We start from the raw sequence: 22,060 nt of genomic DNA, 5'->3' as shown, positions 1-22,060 counted from the left end.
AGATGTCGAACTTTCAACTCCTCCAGTGCCACACTTCTGGACATGATGCTAATGGCCTGAACCCCAGAACCAGGAAGCCAGCCCCAAGTAAATATATAAGAGTTCCATTAGTCATGGTATTTCTTTTCAGCAATGGAAACCCTAAGACAGCAGTGTTCATCCACTGTAGCAATGTTTTAGTAATACAAATTCTTAGAGAAATTTCTAGCTGGAGAATTATTTCAAAAAGATCCCCAAATTGGCTTCTAAGAATGAACCAATGTACAACTCACCTGTTAGTGAGTGATCACTTAAACTCACTCTTTTCTTTAAAATATACACACATATATATTAGAGATATTTAAAACGTACATATTAGATTTTATGAGTGTTGTCTATGTATGCATGTGTACCACATTCATGCCTGATATTCTCAGAGGTCAGAAGAGGGTGCTGAATCCCCTGGAATTGGGGTTAGATAGTTACGAGCCTGGGACCTGGGACCAAATCTATGTCCTCTGGAAGAAAAACAAGCTGTTAACTTCTGAGTCTCTCCAGCTTCTTACCAACACAATTTTCATTCTTGTAAATGATAATGTGGTTTCATTGTATGCATGAGAGTTTCAAACTTTTCACGTAAACGTCTTAGGCTGTTCATTTCCTACTTCTATTCTGGTTTTCTTTTGTTTGTGAGTAGTTTGGTAAAAAGTTTTATTTATACCTAGGTATTAGAGTTAAGAACATAAATTCCTGGTCCTTAGCTCCGATGTGCACAAGACAGTGAGAGGAGCTATGAAGAAATACAAAGAACAAAACAGAACAGGAAGTAGGAGTGACCCCGGGGGAAGCTATGGTGGAAAAGGAAGCTGGTGAGGACCTCTCTGGTCAAGAGATTTGAGAAAGCACCTTCTTGAGGAAAGTAAATAAGTCATCCACAGAACTGGAGAAGAATTCCAGGCAGAAGTGCCCAGGGGGACAGGAGTTGACATGTTGAGTAAGGAAGCAGAGGCATCAGGCAGTGGGGCAGCAGGTGTTCTGTGGACTATGACAGATTTGTTGGTTTGGGGCCGTGTGAGATGGGAAATCACTGAGTTCTGAGACGGCTAAGGATGGGGAGAAGCAAGTCATTAGAACCCGAGATGAGGCAGAGGGCAGGTGATGCAGACGCCTGCAGACGGACAGAAGACGCAGCACCGAGAAACAAGGAATCATCTCAAGCTGGTTGTAGTAGAACATGCCAGTATTTGGGAGAGGGAGGCAGGAGTTCAATGCCACCCTGGGCTGCATACTTAGTTCAAGCCTGACCTAACCAAATTGGTTCGTGGAACAATTAGTACAAGAGGTTAGACCACAGCATAAGGATATAAAGTAAGAGGTTAGACCACAGCATAAGAATATAAAGAGGTTAGACCACAGCCTAAGATTATAAAGTAAGAGGTTAGACCACAGCATAAAGGATATAAAGTAAGAGGTTAGGCAACAGCATAAGGATATTATAAAGTATATTCTCTGCACAAGGCACCAGACGGGGTTAATTGGCTGAAATGGAGTCGAGCTGTGAGCTGGGAAACACTGGAGCAGTCTTTAGCTCACACTAAGGCACTATCTGACTTACGGGGCACTGGGAACAGAGTTTAAGCTTTAGGTCACGGTTTCAGTACTGATGTGGTGTAGTGCACCCTTTTTCACGCTGATCTTTAAAAGGCTTTGTTTATTGTGGGTATGTGTGTGTTTGAATGGGCTCCTGTGACAGGCACATGTATGGAGTCTCTTCTCCCAGGTGGAGGGTCGGACTCTGGTCATCAGGCTTAGTGGCACACGCCCTTCCACAGAATCATCTTTATCTTGGTAAATATTCAGCTTCCATGCCTCTGACCTCACTAAAGTCAGTCTGCCATATTAAGAATGTGCTGTTTGTGAAGTCAGAATACAGTAATTTTGGCAGAGTAAGAACTCCTTATTTCAGTTGCAATGAAGACATCTTCACTGTCCTTGCCTTGGCCTCATCTAAAGACATCAGCAAGTTACCCTCAAGGCCTGAGCTAATGCTGAAAGGCTTTCCTACCTATGTGACATCCCGGCTTGAGCAATAGGCCACAACTTTCTTTTGCAGGAAGGCAGGAGTTCACTTCCAGACTCAGGCCTGGCATCAGTTAGGATGTTCTGACTTGTGGGGAGGATGCCTCTAACAGGGCTCCAAACCAGTGATGGCACAGCACACTTGGTGAATGGGGAGACCTTATTCCAGTCTTCCTCCAAACAAGTAAACGGGTCCTGTTCTTCCCAGTGGTGCACCCTTCTCCCAGGCCCAGCATTCTGCTGATTGTGCAGATTAGTGAGACCAGATCAAGAGCCACCTGAAGCATCTACACAAAAACAAAGGCTTTCTTCCCCCAAGGCAAAAGGCATCAAATACAAGGGAGTTTGGTGGGCAGGCACCTGGAACCCCAGCCCTCTGGGGACAGTGACTGGAAATTGATGTGATTTTGTGCTTTAGGCTGGAGGTGGCTGAGTTCGGAGAGTAGAGGGGTCCGGTGAGAACACAGCTGCAGGGTATCCTGACTCCCCCCACTCCTGCTTGTACCTTTAGAAACAAGGTTTGTCCATACAGCAAGTTGGCTGAAGCATTCACTAAGAAGTTTACTGAAGTCAAAGGCTCTCAATTTCCCAGGCAACACAGGGAACTGGGTGGGACTAAGGAGGGGACTAAGGAGGATGTGACCACACAAAGGCAGTTGTGTCCTTCCTTATCTTCAGTATAAGAAGCAAAGTGAAGATGTTTGCAGAGTTGTATTTTGGTTGGAAGAAACTTTATTGTCTTTTAGATACAAAACATTTTTTCTGGCTGTCCTAGTCAGGGTTTCTATTACTGCACAAAATATCATGACCAAGAAGCAAGTTGGGGAGGAAAGGGTTTATTCAGCTTCCACTTCCATATTGCTGTTCATCACCAAAGAAAGTCAGGACTGGAACCCAAGCAGGTCAGGAAGCAGGAGCTGATGCAGAGGCCATGGAGGGATGTTACTTACTGTCTTGCTTCCCCTGGCTTGCTCAGCCTGCTTTCTTATAAAACCCAGGTCTACCAGCCCAGGGATGGCACCACCCACAATGTACTGGGCCCTCCCGCCTTGATCACTAGTTGAGAAAATGCCTTACAGCTGGATCTCATGGAGGCATTTCCTCAACTGAGGCTCCTTTCTCTGTGATGACTCCAGCTTGTGTCAAGTTGACACAAAACCAGCCAGTACACTTGCTTAACCTGTTTTATTGTTTCAGTTGAGAGATTTACTTAGGGAACCTGCGGTCTAACAAGCTTGGAGCAACAAGAGTGACAAGTAGAGGGACCTGGACCCCAGTGTGGATGAACATCGGGTGGCTGACTTTTAACGTAAAATAAATACTGAAGAAACAAAAACCACATGTAGCTGGTGCTCCCCGCTGGGTGTCCAGTGTTCCATCAGACCATTTCCCAAATTAGTCTCCACTTCAGAGACCTCTTTCTGTTCTGACCCCTGCTTTCTTCCAGCTTAAATAAGACCATCTTCTGTCCCCTCAGCAGCCCTGTGTGCTGCATGAAATGACAGGCTGTTGAATACTCTGTTCTGAATGGTTGGTAAGTACTTTAGGCAACTACCAAATAAAACAAGACACTACTGTGAACCACTATACTGTAAATGTAAAACACACCTTCGGAACTTAACAACAGTTGGTCCCTGCACATCATTTACCTGCTTTCCTTCTGCACACCTGCTAGAAGCCAGAGAGACCTGAAGAAATGGCAGCCAGCTGACTTCCTCTAACCCAAAGGCAGCTGCTCTAAACCTGGGATACAGAAGTTTCCATGGTAAAGTAATTCCTCTCTAAAATGAAACCACTTATCACCTTGATTTGCAACTGTAGATGGCTGCAGCAGAAATGTAACAAAAACAATTTTATTATCAAATAGGTGGTGAGAGGGAGAGTACATGTTACAAAATTACAAAAGAGAAAAGGCAGAGACCAGAGGGTCAACAAGTAGCTGTTTGTATGGACTCGAGGGCTGGAGCACAGCCACCTGTGGAAACCTGTGCTACTGAGTGTGACCCTCTGGTAATGTGTCTAAGTCAATCACAGCCCTCCAGACCAGTGTTTCACAACACAGACTTGGCTTAGGCAGGGTTCCTCGAGAGACTTGATTGCTTGCCTTGCTGAATGAGCAAAGCTTCCGGACTAATTACCTTCCCCAACTTCCACAAGGCTTTGTTCAGGTTGCTGTGGAATGTGGTATCAAAAGCCCCACTCATTTCTGCTGCAAGTTCCCTCAGAACAGACACTGTGGACTTGTCACTGGCATTCAGAATCCGCAAAAAGAACTTATTCCACAGTTCACCGTCCTTTAACCTAAGAAAGTATAAAAAATCATTTATATCATGATCAGGTTTGTGAAAATCAGTTCAACTCAGTAGTACATTAGCGTGCCAAAGTGAAACAGTAATAATACCTAGAGATCTAAGGCTGGAGACCATTCAGACACTCTTGAATGAACAGGGAAGAACTATAAAAATAAGTTTCCATGGTGACCCTGATCACACACAGAAGGGCACTTTTCCTCCACAAAGGGTACAAAGAAACAAAAGATACTTCATCTAGCTTTCTCACTGCAGGTCATGAAGACATCACTCCCACCTCAGGCTCTGTCAGCCTCCGTTCTCTGAATCCCAACTTGATTAAAGTGACTTGTTCTTACTCTCCTTGTCTCGCAGGGGTGTTGAACAAAGGCCAGCACAGCCACACCTATCTATTTCCGCTTGTGTTAATTAACTACATCTAGCAGGTCCACAGCTAGCCTAAGATGCCTGTTAACCCTGCACATTGCTTCAAGCAATTTCATTAACTTATTTATCTGTGTTGTTGTCTGAAACAATGTCTCCATGCGGAGCTCTGGCTGGCCTTGAGCTTCTGCCTTCCATGTGCTGGGGTTAAAGGCTTTAGCCAACATGTCAAAATCAAACCTACTTTTAAAAATACATGCAAGAGACAAATGTGTTTGACCAAGTTCCAAATCACATGAAGAAGAAAATATAATTTAATGTTTGGGAGAAGAAAGCAGGGAAGAAACATTAAATCTTCAATATTGATTTAAAATTAAAACAAACCTGAGAACAAGGAGGCAGTATGTCATTACTTGATGAGCTTATGCGGGGAAGCCATTGGCAAAGGTGAGTTAAAGCGGTACATAAGATATATAAAAAGTTCCCAAACACATATTTCTGCACCAGGAGACTGCTCTGTAGTCTGGTTCTACCTAATCATTACACAGAGGCTAATCTAAAGTCAGTATACAATTTGGAAATTTAACTCTCTTCAGAAGACAACTGACTTTTGAGAAACAGCTGTTAAAAAGACTAACACTAGGTGGTTAGAAAACTTAGTTTTTCTAAAACGTTTCTGAAATATTTCTAAGAAACTTCCATATGGCTATATGACATGGCAAGGTTCCGAATGCTCTAAAGTCTGAGCAGTCTATGTCTTGTTTGCAACTTGCCATTCCTTTCCCTGTTCTAGGTGCTCTGCAGACACTAAAGTGAACACAGAGACATCATTGGAACCACAGTACTTGGTTTTAAAACTCAGGTTGCCACCACAGCAGAGACCACTGAAGAGAGGACAAACTACTGGGATGGGGGGAAACCCTGTAGGACCAGATACTTACTCAGAGGTATTTTGGCTAAGTTTCCAGAGGTGCCCATCCCAGGAGACATGCAGGTGTTCCTTGAACAACAGTAAGTGTGCTAGGTCTGCTATCCCCAACAGATCAACCTGAAATCACAAAGCTTTCCATGAGCTATACCGGTCTCTGCTGCCATCATGAACTCCTTCAGACAGTGCTGAAAAGCACGGCTGAGCTCAGCTGTTTATCCCATGACATATCTTTAGTAGACATTTCTATCCTTACAGAACAGGGAGAAGCTCCCCAAAGAAATGATCACACATTATTTAAGGGACTATTATTACGATTTTGCCTTTTTGAGACAGAGCTCTTCTGTGTAGCCCTGGCTGTCCTAGGGCTCACTTTGTAGACTAGGCTGGCCTCCAAGTTAGAAGTCAGCCTGCCTCTGCTTTCCAAGTGCTGGGATTAAAGGTGTGCACCACCACTGGCCAGTTTAAGGGGTTATTTTTAAGAACCAATGACAACAGATTTGTCATTGTGGATTATCTGGATTACCAAATCACATCAGGACACCTCGTACATTTGCATGGACTCCCGCTGTGATCTACTGTGGCTACATGACCACTTCAGGTACACACTGTGGATCCAGTCAGCAGATACCCTATGATAGAGCTAAGTCAGAAGATATGCTTGCACATGATACAATCATGTGATACACAGCACTGCATTCCATCCTCCCAAGCCTCATGTATACGGAGCACACAGGCTGTTCTTACTGCACAGTGAGGAGTGAGAGTGATTACAGATGACACGGATGGCTGGAGCACGTGAGCCACTCAGCTATGTATTTACATGTGTATGTTTCTATCCCTGAGCACGCTGACAGGAAGGACAGTGAACGCTCACAGCTCACCTAGACAAGGAAGAGGTTAAGGATGCTCTCCATCTGTCCAGGCTTGTCTTCCACTTACCTGGTAGGGAGAAGAACAGTTAGCCAGGATCTTTTGTCCTTCCAGAATCTGTGCAGTCCGAAAGCCACTGTAGGCAAACACATCCAACTGCACCCTCAGGTCAACACTGTAGGAAAAGTCCACGATCCTCACAGCATGGTCGTCCTTATTTATATAGTCATAGGGGTCGTGGATTCTGAGGACATGCAAGAGGAGAAAACAGAAAACAAGCTCAGAAAGCAGCTGCAGAAACGGCCTTTTCTTTCCGAAAGGACTGCAGGTGTATCTTAGCCTTGCCAACAGTGCCTTCCAGTGGTTAGTTGTGAAAATGCACACATAGAAGTACTGGCCAGGCCAGCCCAAAGGATTAAGATTGCTTTGGTCACAAGGAATCTAATCTAAACCACATCTAGTGCATGGCTGCCTCAGAACATTCTCAAGCTTCTATAGAATGCAGTAAGGACAGGCATTAGAAGTGAGCTCTGCCCACTCAGCTGTCACAGCCCTTCCTGTTCACTGCAACAGTGGGCTTTCCAAGTAGCAAAGGCTCTACCTCTCAAGTCTAATAAACAATTTATAAGCTCGTTTTCTTTCTTTTTTAAAAAAGATTTTATTTATTTATTTTGTATGTATGAGCACACTGTCGATGTCTTCAGACACACCAGAAGAGGGCATCAGATCCCATTACAGATGGTTGTGAAGCACCATGTGGATGCTGGGAACTGAACTCGGGACCTCAGGCAGTCAGTGCTCTTAACCACTGAACCATCTCTCCAGCCCCATAAGCTCATTTTCTAGTGAACTGCTAACTATAGTGTTTTGATGAAACCAACATCATATTTTTACTTTTATTTGTAACCTTATCTTTTACCTCATAAGAAACTTACTATCAAGTTAAGTGTATTTCTTAACATGAGCTATTTGCTATGGCTGTCTAGAATCGATGTGCCGAAGGGACATTCTTCACCCACAGCCCTCTCCAGCAGGAGGATCTCACATTTACAGCAGTTCCCACTTTCCCTTGGCACAGACCCAACCTAAGTTTGCTTTTATAAACTATGACCACTTAGACCTGGGAGAGTGCTTCACTAAAGAATAAAGAACCATGGCCTTTCTCTAGCTCTCTTCTCGGCTATCAGTATTGCCACAGGCAGAACCTCTCTCTCCTCTCCCTCTAAGGGGTCAAGCCCAGGATAGAAATCGCTTTACCACTGAGCAATATTCCTACCTCACAATCTCATTTTCCTCACAAAGTTTGCACACTAACTGACTTCAAAAGTCACCTCTTGGGGGCTGAAGATGGCTCAGGGTTAAGAGCGCTATTGTTCTTTAGAGGACCAGAGCTCAACTTCTATAATCCACACAGAAGCTCACAACCATCTAATTCTAGCTCCAGGGGATCCCATGCCCTCTCCTAACCTCTAATGACATCAAGCATGCAGGTAGTACACGTCCATACATGCAGACAAACATTCATTAAAAAAATAAAAATTATATATATATATAAAACAAAAAGCTTTCTGGTTTTAGTAGTTATAACTCTATATAGTATTTCCTGTCAATTTTGTTAAATAAAAGAAAATGTCCTTTTACATTGTTTTCCTAGTGTTCAATTGGAGCCCAGGCTTTGTGCGTGCAAGGCAAGCACCCTTCACCTATATGTCCACACACATGGCACCTATATGTTCCCAGCACCCACATGGCAGCTTCACAACCATCTGTAACTTCAGTTCCAGAGATGCTGCTGACTCCTTCAGTCTTTGGTGGGTACTGGACATGCACATGGTGCAGACACGTATTAGCGGACTCTCCCATGCCTTTTTTAAAGGTATAAATATGAGAATAACTCATGTTTTTAAAAAAAGCAGTCAATGAAGAAATATAAAAAGGACCAACCTGTTTCTCAGGATCAGACTTCTGGGACTCAAGTCTCCGTGCACTATTTCAGCTTTGTGTAGCTTCTCCACTATTGCCAAAAGGTTATAAATAATCAACACTATTATTTCATGAGTAACAAATTCTCTGTGTTGGAGAAGATCCTGAAAACAAAGAGAGAAAACTATTTCTCAGGCTGTCGCATCTGCAGCCCACACCCCGATGACCGCTGCTGTGTGAATTCCTTTCGTTCCCTGCTGGAATGCAGTTGGGTCCCTGCCAACTGTAACCCTAAGGTCTCCTCAAGACTATAAGGATTTAGTAAGACTGTGGATGAAGAACTGAAGAAAAGGTAAAGGTGCTTGCTGCCAAGCTGGAAATCCTTTTTGATCCATGAGATTTATAAGATGGACAGAGAGAAAGGACTCCTGCAAGCTGTTCTAAGAGACACTTGCATGCTCACTTACACACACACACACACACACACACACACACACACACACACACACACAAAGTAAAACATTAACAAAATCATGTTGGTAGCAAAACTTAAAGAACACAGCAAAGAATAAAATGATATATTGTGTCTGAATTTTTAAAGGTTTCAGAGGACACAATACAGTATAAGACACAGATTGTATTTTGCTTTAAATAAGTTGATAAGTTATAGAAGAGTTGATAGTTAGGTGACCTGTTCATTTCTTCTTCCTGCCCCCTCTTCCCATTTCTCAAGACAAAATGATAACGTCTATCAAATAGGTAATTGATCAAAGCCACGTGGAGAAGAAGGTGGGCATACAGCTCAGTGGTTGCCTAGACTGTACTGGGCTCTTGCCAATCCTCAACACTAAAAAAGCAAGCAACCAACTAACCACGTACTACCCTAGAAAAGTCATTAATACTTTAAATTTTTAATTGACTTTGTCTTTCTCTACAGATGGTACACCTGTAATTCTAGAACTTGGAAGCCTGAGGTTGAAAAATGTCCATAAATTCAAGGCCAGCCAGGTATATGCCCTTACCACTAATCCTCCTGACTTAAGTTTGATCCCTAGAACTTATGCATTGGAAGGAGAACTGACTTTATTCTTAAATCTCCACATGTACACCACACACACACACACACACACACACACACACACACACACACACTAAATGTTAAATAAATAAAACTTAAAACTGGACTTCTTTTCTTTTTTTCTGAGACAAGGTTTCCCTTTGTGTATAGCTCTGGCTATCCTGGAACTCAATCCATAGGCTGGGCTTGAACTCAGAGATCCATCTGCCTCCCCAGTGCTGGCATTAAAGGTGTGCACCACCACCACTGGCTGGTCTATTTCTAGATGATCGAAAGGGATTTTGTATTAAGTATCTTAAAATTTTAATTATATCACCCCCCTCTGTGTGACTGTGTAAGTGTGTGTGTATATGTACACAGGCCATGATGTGGGAGTAGAAAGCAGAGAACAATTACGGGATTTAATTCTCTTATCACAACTGTGGTTCTAGGGATCACACTCAGATCATTAGACTTGGCAGCCAGTGCCACACCTGCTGAGCCATCTCATTCATAGATGTATGTGTTTAGGATTGTCACAGACCTGAAGGGTGGAACAGTTTATATACTGGTACCAAACGACATGACCATCTTGGTACTGACAGCAGCTGCAGAGCTGGTCACAGTCCTCATTCAGACGCTCCTTTAACTTGAGGTTGATATAAAAATCCCACGGGATAGGCTGAGAAGATGCCTGTAAGACATAGTTAACAGGGAAGGGCAATTAGAACAAGCTGATGGCTGGTTGATTGAAAACACAGTTGGAGACAAGATCTCACAATGTAGCCCTGGATTTAAGGTCTAGTTCCCTAATTGGTTCTTGACTTGTCAATAAAGAAGGCCAGGAGCCAGTTGCTGGGTAGAAGGTACAGATGGGATTTCCAGGTCCCAGGAGGAAAAGGCAGATGCAAGGGAAGAGTGGGGGCCTTTTCTGTTATGCTTTGGAACGAGAAGCATACAACAATTATGTAAAATCATGTAAGGCAGAGGCTAGCTGATGATACAAGCCACTAAGTTAGGACAGGGGGGAAATGGAGATAGTAATTCATGAGAGCACAGCTTCCCAGGCAGGAGAGTCTGTGCCCAGCAATTGTGCCTAGCTGGCAAGTTCTGACATAATAAAGCTGTCTGTGTGTCCTTTAGCCGTGGAGTCTAGGGTCTCGGCTATTGGCTGGTAATGAAATCCCTCCTGAGCAAAGGCAGGAAGAGACAGAAGCTGAAAGCAGCCTATCATGGAGCCAAGCCAGAGCCAAGCGGGAGCAAAGGTGGTTAGAACAGGAAGCTGGGCTGGGGACCGAGCAAAAGGGAGCCAGGAGGGGCTGGTAGTGCAGTTGCAGCTCCCGGGCTAAAACGGTAACATGCTTTTAAAACTACAGGCAACACAGTACGAGCTAGCACATGGATGAAAATAGACTCCTATCAAATATCAAAGCATGGAACTGTTACACACTGGCCACAAACAAGACTTCTAGGATCTAGAGATAGGAAGGAATTCCACACTAAGCCACTAGAATTAAATGACAGCTGGACATGGGGACACACACCTGTAATCCAAGTATTCCGGAGGCAGAGACAGGAGGATTACTGATTTGAGGCCAATCAGGCCTACATAATGACCTTTATCTTATAACACCAAGATGACTGACTCCCACTGGGGTAAACTTCTGTTCACATGAAAGCCCTACCTAATGGCAGAGTGGCTGACTCCTGACCCCTTTTCCTTCATCCCTTCTTCCTGGTTCTTTTAATACTAGCCAGAAGCTAAAGATTGTGAGGCTGGACCCCAGCCAATTGGGCAAAGGCACAGTCACCACATCACTACATCCATTAGAATAAAAACCAAACGCGTGTCTGTGTCCAGGTGTGCTTGGTTTAGGGTCTAGCACATCCTTTTGCAAACAAGATTGCTTTGCTGAGTTTAAAAAAAAAAAAAGATCAGGAGAGCAGAAGATCTCAAAGGTGAGGTGAGGATGTGGCTCAGTGGTATGATGTTTGCCTATGCAATGCCTATATTGTTTCCAAAGCTGTAGGAAAAAATACACCAAAAACCAGTCAGCCAAGTGATAAGAAAATAAACAAAATCAAGCATGGTTATAAAAGAAGGAATTAAAATTTTAAAGAAAAATCTTAACAAAGAATTCCATATATGGTCATACTACCAATCATGAAAAGATAGAGAATAAGAAATTTCTAGATCCAGAGGATTTAAAAAACTTAAAAAAAAAATTTATATATAAGTACACTGTAGCTGTCTTTAGACACACCAGAAGAGGGCATTGGATCCCATTATAGATGGTTATGAGCCACTATGTAGTTGCTGGGATTTGAACTCAGGACCTCTGGAAGAACAGTCAGTGCTCTTAACCACTGAGCCATCTTTCCAGCCCTTAAAAACTTTTGCCGTTGATTCCTCAGAAAGCAACTAAAGGATGTACTTTTCTAAAGAGCAGTTAAACCAAGAAAGAATGGGAGAAAAAAGGTATCTGTGTTCCAATATAAGAAAACAAAATGAGGCTTCCTCATAGTGCTGGTGAACGGAGAGTTGAAGGTGATCCTTGATGTGTGTCACGACTAGAATACAACCTGTCCAGAGGGAGCAATCCACACACTCCAGGGCACATTTCCTCAGAAAGATAAAGTCAAGAGAATACTTAGTATGATTAACACAAGCGTCTGTTCCCATGCGTCCCTCACTTCTTAGCTCTGACCTTGACCTAGAAAGGTGACTGACTTTTTGGTGTCTCTGATCCCAGGATTTATAGTACCACAGGACACACTGTCTTCTTTGCTTACTTACAAGGTGGTGAGATTGCAAAGGGCCAGCTCACCTTTATCATGGTCAGCTCTGCAGAGTTTCGTGGTGCCACCCAGAATAACCTGTAGTCTTCACACGTCAGGTGCTCTTGTTTGATGCAGTAATCTTCATGGCCTGTGAGGTTTGGATCCATTTTAAAGTCATGAGTAGCATCTAGAATACTTTTTTCAAAGTCATGTATATAAAAATCCAAAGGAGCCCCGGACAGATGGCTCAGCAGGTAAGAAGACTAATCACTCTTGTAGAGGGCTTGGGTTTAATTCCCAGCACCAACATGCTACCTCACAACCATCTGCAACCCCAGTTCTGAGGGATCCAACAGGCATCACAAAAACGCAGGCAAAACATTAAGTAAAATACATAAATCTAAGAAAAAATATTGAAAGAGGCAAATAAAAGTGCTGTTGCTGTGGCATGAATGTATCAATGTGCTAACCCTCTATTGCCAACAGTTTTCAAGGGCTGGTGGCACTCAAGCCACTTGTCTGTATGTACCGTCACAAGCAAAAGGACAAGCACTCAGCACCACTTACCTAACTCCACTTCTTTCCCTATTTCCAGCAGAGGCATCGGTCTGTCTTCCACAGAAAACTCTGCAGAAGCACTTAACTCCGGTAGAGATTTTAACAGCTGTAGGCGATAATGTGTGCACCAGGGCGACTGAACAGCACTTTCTGTGGAGAAAAGTTGAAGAATATAAAAATTAGTGTGAAACACAGCAGTAAAGGGGCTGGACAGAGAGCTTGGTAGTTAAGAGCCCCTTCTTGATTTTCCAGAGGATCTGAGTTTGGCTTATGTCTCACAGCTCACAAGTGCCTATAACCACAGCTCCTGGAGACCTGATGCCAGTTTTTAAGCCTTTGTATGATCTGTCTGCCTGTCTGTCTGGGAGGCAGAGGCAGGCAGATCTCTAATTTCAAGGCCAGCCCTGTCTACAGAGAGATCCAGGACATGCACTACACCGAGAAACCATGTCTCAGGAAAACAAAACAAAAATAAAAACAGAAAAGCGGAGGGGAGGGGAACTCCAACATTACAAAATCAACAGTGCTGACCTGACCACATTCATTTGCCTTGGGCGTATGAAATGAAGTTGAGTTAGTACTGGTTTGTTTGGGAAACTGCACAATTAGAGCAGTGTTACTGGTTTACAGGTCAGCCTGCGGAGGAATCGAATGGTCCCCAAGCAGACTCAGCAGCTTGCCTGGGGCTGGAACACTCCCTGCTATGTCATTAGTCAGCTCCAGCTTTTCCAGAGTCTGAAAGCCTTTGATGGAGGAGGTACTGGTAGCCGAGGAAGAAGACCTGGAGAAGCCGGATGAGTGGGTGGCCTCACGGCTGTCTTCAATAATTGGGCTGCAAGAAACAAGAGTGAAGCTTCGTCAGGGACAGTATACACCAACTTCTGTCAAAATTTTATAAAGACCCATTTCCTTTGATAAGGGTTTTGCCTGCATGCACGCCAGTGCACCAGTGTGGGGAAAGCACCCACAGAACCACAAGAGGATGTCAAATCCCTGGAGTTACAGGGTTGGGAGGTAGCATTGTAGGCGCCAAGAACTGAGCCCGGGACCTCTGCCGGAGCAGCCAATGCTTTTAACCACTAGCTATCTCTTTAGATCCTAACTTTATACATTTTTAAATTATAAATTTTATACTGAACTCATCTTCTAATAGAAATTTTATTAGTTTCGCTTTTAAAGCACATTTTTCCCAAACCAGAAATAGATAAAGAAGTCTTAGATGTATTTAATATATGTATATGGGCATTCTGCTCACGTGTCTGGTTCATGTAGAGGTCAGAACAGGGCAATGGATACCCGAGAACTGGAGTTACAGAGTTGAGTTATCATGTGAGTGCTGGAAATCAAATCCAAGGAAGTGCTCTTAACTGCCGAGTCACCTCTCCTTCCTTACCGAGTCTCATAAGCATCATAATTTACTCCTTCTAATCCTCAAGTCCACACCAACCGAACCTTCACCGACAGTGTACCCCGGGACAGGCTCTCTCTTACTGAGCACTGCGCAGACAGGAAGAGCCTGACGCCTGGTCACTGTATTGATAAGCGCACAGACCAAGAGAGCAAACATCCAATCACCTCAGCTTCTTTATGCTGAGGGTCTGGAGATGAACCGTGTGGTGACTCTCAGTGGCCTTCACATCCAGATCCTCTTCCTGCAACAGTCCCTTGGGATCAGAAGTGATGGCCTTTGAGGGCAGTATCTCATGGAAAGGAGTAGATGCAAGACGAGCTGCTCTAGCAAAGTCACAAGTGTCCTCAGGGTTGGGACAAAGAGTTCCATTCCTGAAACCGGTGATGATGGCATCTTCACTCAAAGGTTCAATTTCTGTAAGTTCATCCTAAAATAAAACAAATGCACTTTAGCTAGGACAGTTCAACAAATGTGAAGCAACACACACACACACACACACACACATATTAAAAAAACAAAACCGTAGATATCAGATTACTGACATGGGATTTAGGAATAATAAACCAGGCCCTCTAGTAAACACAATTTAAAAAGCACAAGACAGAATTGAGGAAAATGATTTTGTTAACAAAGAAAACTATACTTCATCAAAAAATATACCAGGACTCAGCAGACAGAAAACCTTAGTGTCCTTCCCCAAACAATTTTACCTGAGCACCGAAGAACTGACACTCACTCGAAAAGTATTCCAGGGACTGGATAGCGGGCTCAGAGTGTTCTTGATGGCTCTCCAGAGGACCCAGGGTCAGTTCCCAGCACCCATGCCGGGGCAGCTTAGCTCTAAGGATTTGGTATTCTCTTTTGGTTCCACTGATCTATCAACACACACACACACACACATACACACACACACAGCATTTACTTACACAACCACACACATTCCTATAAATAAAAACACTCAACCAGATGGCTACAAAGTACATGTGAGCCATGTCCTGTATGGAGGTTGGCGGACAGTTTGTATGAGTCATTTTTCTCCTTCCTCCATGAGGCTCCTGGGGATTGAATTCAGGTTATTCTCTATTTCCCACCACTTGAAAACTATTTCAAAATATGCACAATTTTTTATGATAATTTAAATGTTCCTAAGATAAATATTTCTAAAATAACTATCTAGTTCAAAGGTTAAAAACACTACAGGGTTTTTGTTTTTTAAACATGCACTGCTTAGCTGCGCAGAGAGATTAAACCACTTTATATACTTACTACAATATAAATAATGTTCATGGGGATGGAGAGATGGCTCAGTGGTTAAGAGCACTGACTGCTCATCCAAAGGTCCTGAGTTTAAATCCCAGCAACCACATGGTGGCTCACAACCATCTGCAATAGGATCTGGTGCATATGAAGACAGCTACAGTGTACTCACATATATAAAATAAATACATCTTGAGAAAGAAAGAAAGGAAGAAAGAAAGAAAGAAAGAAAGAAAGAAAGAAAGAAAGAAAGGAAAAGAAAGAAATGTCCACTCACTTAACCCTTGCAGATACTAGGTATTAATTTCCTAGATTAGCTACAGTTTCACATTTGGACACAATTTCTGACTCAAAATTAAGAAAGCAGCAGTAGAGGTATATCTCAAAGAGACAGTTAATGTAGATTTAAAATAGCTCAGCTCAAACCAGGCCTGCCTCAAACACCAAAACAAACAAACACACACTCACATTCATAAATAAGTAATTAGCATTTAAAGTAAAATAAAATACTACTAATGGATCTATTTACCAGTTTAGACATTTAGGATATGACTTGGGGAAGGGGTGGGTAAATATTTCTTTAAAAAAATCCAAGGAAGACATTGCAAAACAAAAGGAAAAGAGGGAGAAAGAGGAAAGGAGAAGGGAGAGAAGGGAGAGGGAGGCAGAGAGTGAACAAGGAGAACCACATTAATAAACCAAGTCATCACAGAAGAGCTGAACCCACAACTGCCTGATCCTCCCTAGCAGGCCATCCTGCGCTGGGTGGTATTGTCCAGAACACAACACATACTATACTGCCTGCTCTTCTCAGTCTCTGTGCTTTTCACTTTTCACTCAATCACTATGCTCAATCACATAGCAACCAGGGAACCAACTGAATCAGAATTTCTGAATTACAGAATAACGTTCCCAAATTATTTAAAACAAAGGGGATCATAGTGTGTCCATTCCTTCTCTGGAAATTCAAATCTCACAAAACTGGAATGGAGCCTATATATCTTCCTTCAGTCATAAAAAAGTCTCCTAGGCTCTTCTAAGTCATTAGAAATTCTACATTTTGGATACAAAATAGCATTGACATTTACATCTATCTAGCTTTAAAATCCTGTGTACTTTATCAGATATAAAATATCTATCAAAAAGGTAAATAAAAGGAAAACTGTATTAACAAGTCACTGTCTCCCAGTAACTTTGCTCATTTCCTTGGATGTAGAGGAAGTGCAGTCACTGAAGCTACTCAGCCCCCCCCCCCCCCCGCACCCCCGTTCTCTTCACCCTCCAGCAATGCCTGAGGCTCATCTGCAGAGAGTTTTCCTTCCCCAAAGTTTCAACCAAGTGAGGTTCCAGTGCCAGTGTCTTTTTATCTGACTGAATGCCTATATCCTGTCTTTCTAACCTTGGTATTATCAAGTCTCTATGACAGTAGATAGATCAGAATAGGAGGCCATGGGACAGCTCAGGGAGTAAAGACACCTACAGCCAGGCCTGGTGACCCAAGTTCAATCCTGCGCCTCACATGACATAAAGAACTTCTGCCCTCATACACATGCAAGCACTCCCCAAACAGAAGCATAAAACAATTACAAGAAAAAAAAAAATAGAAGAGGAAGGAAAAATGGTTGGTCTACATAATGTTTCCATTGTCACAAAAGACATGTTAGATATATGTTGGAAAAAAAATAACTGCAAGTGTGAAAACCTCCCCTTAATACTGAGATATAATTTATCACTTTAGCATGCATCTCAGTGTTCTAGTGTGTTCACACCAGTGTGCTATTTTGGTAGAAAGAAAGCACACTACACTACCAGCGTCTTGCCATCACCTTCTTCATAATTCCTAACTACTCTATTTTATTGTGGACACTTCTCTTTATATCACACCAGATCAACACATTTCCTTTTATGTTTATGAGTGGAGAAAAACGTACTACTTGTACTAGGCAAGGACAGCATGGGCGTCCCTTCCAAAGCAATACTCTCTCCATACACATGATTTCACTACTTGAAATGCCTAGCTTCCTGCACTTCCTGTGAGAGCCAACCATGCTGTAACAAATATCAGTCTGTCACTCGTTCCTCTGAATCATCAAGTAATGTGCTACTGTGCTGATGTATATTTTATTTACTCGTTAGTTATCACATCTAGGTTGCTATGTGTATGAGTTTAGTTACGTGGGTATGTCATAGATGAGATATGCTGTGGCTTATAGTAAATATGTTTAATTAGTAACATTGTTTTTTCCAAGACAGGGTTTCTCTGTGTAGCCCTAGCTGTCCAGAACCTGCTTTGCCAGGCTGTCCTCAAACTCAGAGATCCACCCCCTCTGTCTCCCCAGTGCTAAGATTAAAGGTGTGCATCACCACCGCCTGTCTAGTAATTATTTTATGCTTTTATTTTATGTGCATGGATGTTTCACCTACGTGTATGTTAGCTTGTGTGTGCAGTACCCAAGGAATCCACAAGAGGGCTGTGAATGGTTGGCCAGTTGTGGGCTGCCAACTAACTAGGGCTGGGAAGCAAACCCAGATTAGTGTTCTGTGAGAGCAAGTGCCCTTAACTGCCCCTAGGCTTAACATTTTAAAGAATGACCACCATGTTTTCCAAAAGGACTGTTCGTGCAATGTATGAAGGTTCTAATTTTTCTACATCTTTCCCCCAAGCATGTGTTAGTTAGTATCTGTCTCTTGATTATAGGCATTACAGTGGGTACAATGTAGTATCTCACTGTGGCTCTAATTGGCATTTCCCTGGTAACATAATTATGAATATCTGCTCAAGGTGGCCTGCCACTCACTGCATAGCCTAGGCTGCCTATAAATCTGAGATTCTCTTCTATTCCACTGCCCACTGACTGAGAATACAACAAGCAAGTTTCAACATTTGTTTGACTTTATTACATCTATTTGTCCACCTGTGTGTCAGAGAGAGATGCGGTGGTCAGAGGACAATTTATGGGAGTTCCTTCTCATTTTACCATGTGAGACCCAGGGACCCATCTCAGGTATCAGGCATGGCCTTTACCTGCTGAGCCATATAACCAGCCAAATGCCAAACCTCTGAGATATTTGAGTGAGATAATTCACTAAGTCCATTTATGTTAACTTACACAAACATCAGGAGACATATCTTCATTTGTAGTGGTGACTTCTGTAGTTTTGAGAACTGTAAGGGGTCTTCGCTGGGCACTGAGAACCTGTGGAACATTTGTAGCAGGACTGGAAAAAGACATATTCCAGTTAGCTCTCCCTGTTACTGCATAACAAAATAACAGTAAACTTCTCATTTGTGCTTTTTTGGTTGTCTGTTGAGATAAAGTTGTATTATATATCCCAGGTTGGCCTTGAACTTATCTTCCTATGTCAATTCCTTCTTCCCAGCCTTTACCATGTACACCACAGTATCTCGCTCACTCACTCCCAAGTCTGAGATACTGAGGAACAACTCAGTTCAGTGGGCAACAGTGCTCTGTAGTAGAACCCTGCTAACTTGAGTTGTATCTGAGATACCCAATGGTAGAAAGAGACATGCAACTCACAAAGTTGTCCTCTGGTTTCCATATGTATAGACTGGCACGTACCCCCATAAATATGTATGTATGTATGTAATATACATGTGTATATAATACATATATATACTATAAATATATATACAAATGATATAATAAAGCTTTTCAAGGAATCTAAGATAAGGGCTGGAGACATGGCTCACTGTTAAGTACTGGCTGCTCTTGCAGAGGGCCTGGTCTCCATTGCCAGCACTAACATGGAGACTCACAGCTTCTTGGTAACTTCAGTTCCAGGGGATCCAACACCTTTTTCTGGCGACCTTGGTCACACAAATTTTGTACAGATATAACACAGGCAAAATACCCACACACATTACTTATTTTTTTAAGTTTTAAAAATCTAATTTTTTAAAAGAGGACCACCCTCTTGTTCTTCTTTTAAAAACGAATTTATTTATTTATCTCATGTGAGTACACTGTCTTCAGACACACCAGAAGAGGGCATCAGATCCCATTACAGGTGGTTGTGAGCCACCATGTGGTTGCTGGGATTTGAACTCAGGACCTCTAGAAGAGCAGTCAGTGTTCTTGACCACTGAGCCATCTCTCTAGCCTGAGAAATCTAAAATTTTAAGTTAAAAAGTGTATATATATGTATAGGAAGATATATTTCTTTATAACAAACAAACAAACACAATAAAACCAAACCTTTTGTTCTTTTTGTCTGAAACAGACTCATCAAAAATGGAGAAAGGCATACTGGGACCTATAGAAAGAGAAAAAGGTTTTAGGAGTATTTCATTCTTCAAGAAAACTATAGAAAGTAATTAATTCTGTGTTGCTTGAAAGAAAAACTACAACTAAAAATGATTTTATTTTAATTACATATGCATGCATGTGTCTTGTGTGGGGTACATTACATAGAGATCAGTGAGTTCAGCTGTTTGAAGAGTAAGAAAAAGTTTAGACCCTCAAAGCCACCACAATGTGTGTGGGGACCAGGCAGAGGTTCTCTACAGCAGCATGTACCCTAACCACTAGGCCATCCTGTCAGCCTCAGATCTGTTTTTATAAGAGGAAAAGCATCTAAGGTAAAGACTGTTTCATAATAATTATCTAACCACATGCATGATCTTACTTCTATGCTCCCCAGCCTTGCTACCAACCCCCAAAAGCAACCCGACATGGCCTGACAGATTCAGAACACTTCACTTCATCTGCAAATGTTTCAGTGTCTTCTAAGCCTTAAAAAGGCTTTTATTATTTAAGACATAAATCTATATAACTAACAATCTCTCAATACCTAGCCAGCTCTACACTTTAGAAACCATTTCCAGTGTTTTTTTAAATGTGTCTGAATTGGAAATGTATAATCTGATCTGTATATGTCAATGAGGCAAACGCCCTGTGAAGCCGATGAGATGGCTCAGGAGATAAAAAGCTAAACCTGACAACCTCAGCTTGATCCCTGGAACTGAGTCCTGAAAGTTGTCCTGAGCTCCACATGTGCCATGACATATGTGTACACACACACAGATAAATAAGTGTGCAGATAAGTATGAAATAAAGCCCAAGTCTTCTATTTTATATTCATTTGTGATCTCTCTATGCCAGGCTCAGCAGCCATCGCCCCTCTGCTGTGAACACGCGTCTGTCTGCTCTGCGATCCCTCCATATTCCAGGTTAGAGTCAGAGAACACTAGGTTCACGTTTAAATGGCTCCTCATGGTTTTAGCAATTAAAACATCTTGGTGCACTTCAGTCTTTCGTTTAGTATCACTGCTGAGCTGTCTGACTGCTCTTAGGTCTCCTTTTACTTATATTTTTCATAGCTTACAGGTTTTTTTCTTTAGTAGCTATTACACAACAATAATCATTGATGCAGAAAAAACTGAGAGAAAAACCCTGGAATCTTCAACTGAGATTAACAGATGGGAAGCCTGATACTTTTATCATATTGTTACATATTGTTAGCAGAATAGAAAACCAGTCTGAATATAAAGTAGTTTAAGACATCCCCCTCTCCAAGAGCTGTTTTCCTTACAAGCTGACTGCGGAATACTTCTGTCATTCCTAAGTGCAAAGTAAAATCATTGCTTATTTTGCATATGTATCAGCATATTTGTGTAGTCAGTGTCTGTGTGAAGTTCTGAGGATAAAAACAGGTGATTTGGGTTCTACATCAAGTGCCGTAACCTGCTGGCCCTAAACTAAGTATTTCAAAGAAGTGAAAAATCTTATGAAAATATTCTCTCAAACCACAGTAATAAATACTGTGCCCAATCTGTCTTATAATTATTTTATTATAGGTAAGGAAAGCATTTACTGTTGCTATGTAATACGTTTGTTGCATTTCTTAAAATGCTGTCAAATGCAACTTACCTTTGGAGTCAGGCTGTTCTTGCAAAATGTTTTCAGCAGGTGAAGTTTCCCTGTGAAGAAATGTGTTTAAAAGAAAAAAAAATGTTCAATACCCACAAGAAGAACTTCTGTTTTAGAGAAAAGCTCACACTGTCCAGGGCACACTAACTAATGCAGTCAGTGGACAGGGGTCTGGAACTGCTACCTCCCCAAAACAGAGACAACAGCACCTGCCTCACAATCGGCCATACTGCTTTTAATGATCGAGGACTTTCTATCAAACACAGTCTTGTCTGTCATACAGACGAGGGAACCATCACACAGTAAAAATGCTATGAATATATTGATAACACAAGCACAGTAAAGTAGAGTACAGTAAGTTAAGCCACCAATTTTATAAAACAGAAGTAACAGCACCACAGAACGCACGTTAGTTAGTATGAACAGATTTTTTGGTGTGGTAATTATTTGAGTTTTGATTTTTTTTTCATAAGACAGAGTTACTCTATGTAATCCTGGCTGCTCTGGAACTTGCTCTGTAGACCAGGTTGGCCTCAAACTCAGAGATCCACCTGCCTCTGCCTCCTGAGTGCTGATATTAAAGGTGTGTGTTTTTATTAGTACATATTCACGGTACACAGAATTGGACCGGGTTGATGAGGACACTGCATG

At 42.3% G+C, this 22,060-nt stretch overlaps 1 protein-coding gene across 1 annotated transcript in view; it reads right to left on the bottom strand.

Annotated features, from left to right (window-relative positions):
* Positions 1–4,127: 4,127 nt before the first annotated feature.
* The window catches only part of BUB1B (BUB1 mitotic checkpoint serine/threonine kinase B), a gene marked incomplete at both ends in the record, with an annotated part of 57,900 nt that continues 39,967 nt past the window's right edge, over positions 4,128–22,060 (bottom strand). Inside the window, 12 exons of the mRNA XM_080930927.1 lie at positions 4,128–4,359; positions 5,672–5,778; positions 6,601–6,775; positions 8,476–8,618; positions 10,056–10,205; positions 12,340–12,440; positions 12,860–13,000; positions 13,546–13,682; positions 14,426–14,688; positions 18,629–18,737; positions 19,736–19,793; positions 21,410–21,459. Of these exons, the coding sequence (XP_080787053.1) occupies positions 4,128–4,359; positions 5,672–5,778; positions 6,601–6,775; positions 8,476–8,618; positions 10,056–10,205; positions 12,340–12,440; positions 12,860–13,000; positions 13,546–13,682; positions 14,426–14,688; positions 18,629–18,737; positions 19,736–19,793; positions 21,410–21,459 (1,666 nt within the window). The remainder of the gene's footprint in view (positions 4,360–5,671; positions 5,779–6,600; positions 6,776–8,475; positions 8,619–10,055; positions 10,206–12,339; positions 12,441–12,859; positions 13,001–13,545; positions 13,683–14,425; positions 14,689–18,628; positions 18,738–19,735; positions 19,794–21,409; positions 21,460–22,060) is intronic.

Source organism: Micromys minutus (assembly GCF_963924665.1).
Source record: "Micromys minutus genome assembly, chromosome: 17".
Lineage (NCBI taxonomy): Eukaryota > Metazoa > Chordata > Mammalia > Rodentia > Muridae > Micromys > Micromys minutus.
This window is presented reverse-complemented; position numbering and strand designations above follow the sequence as displayed.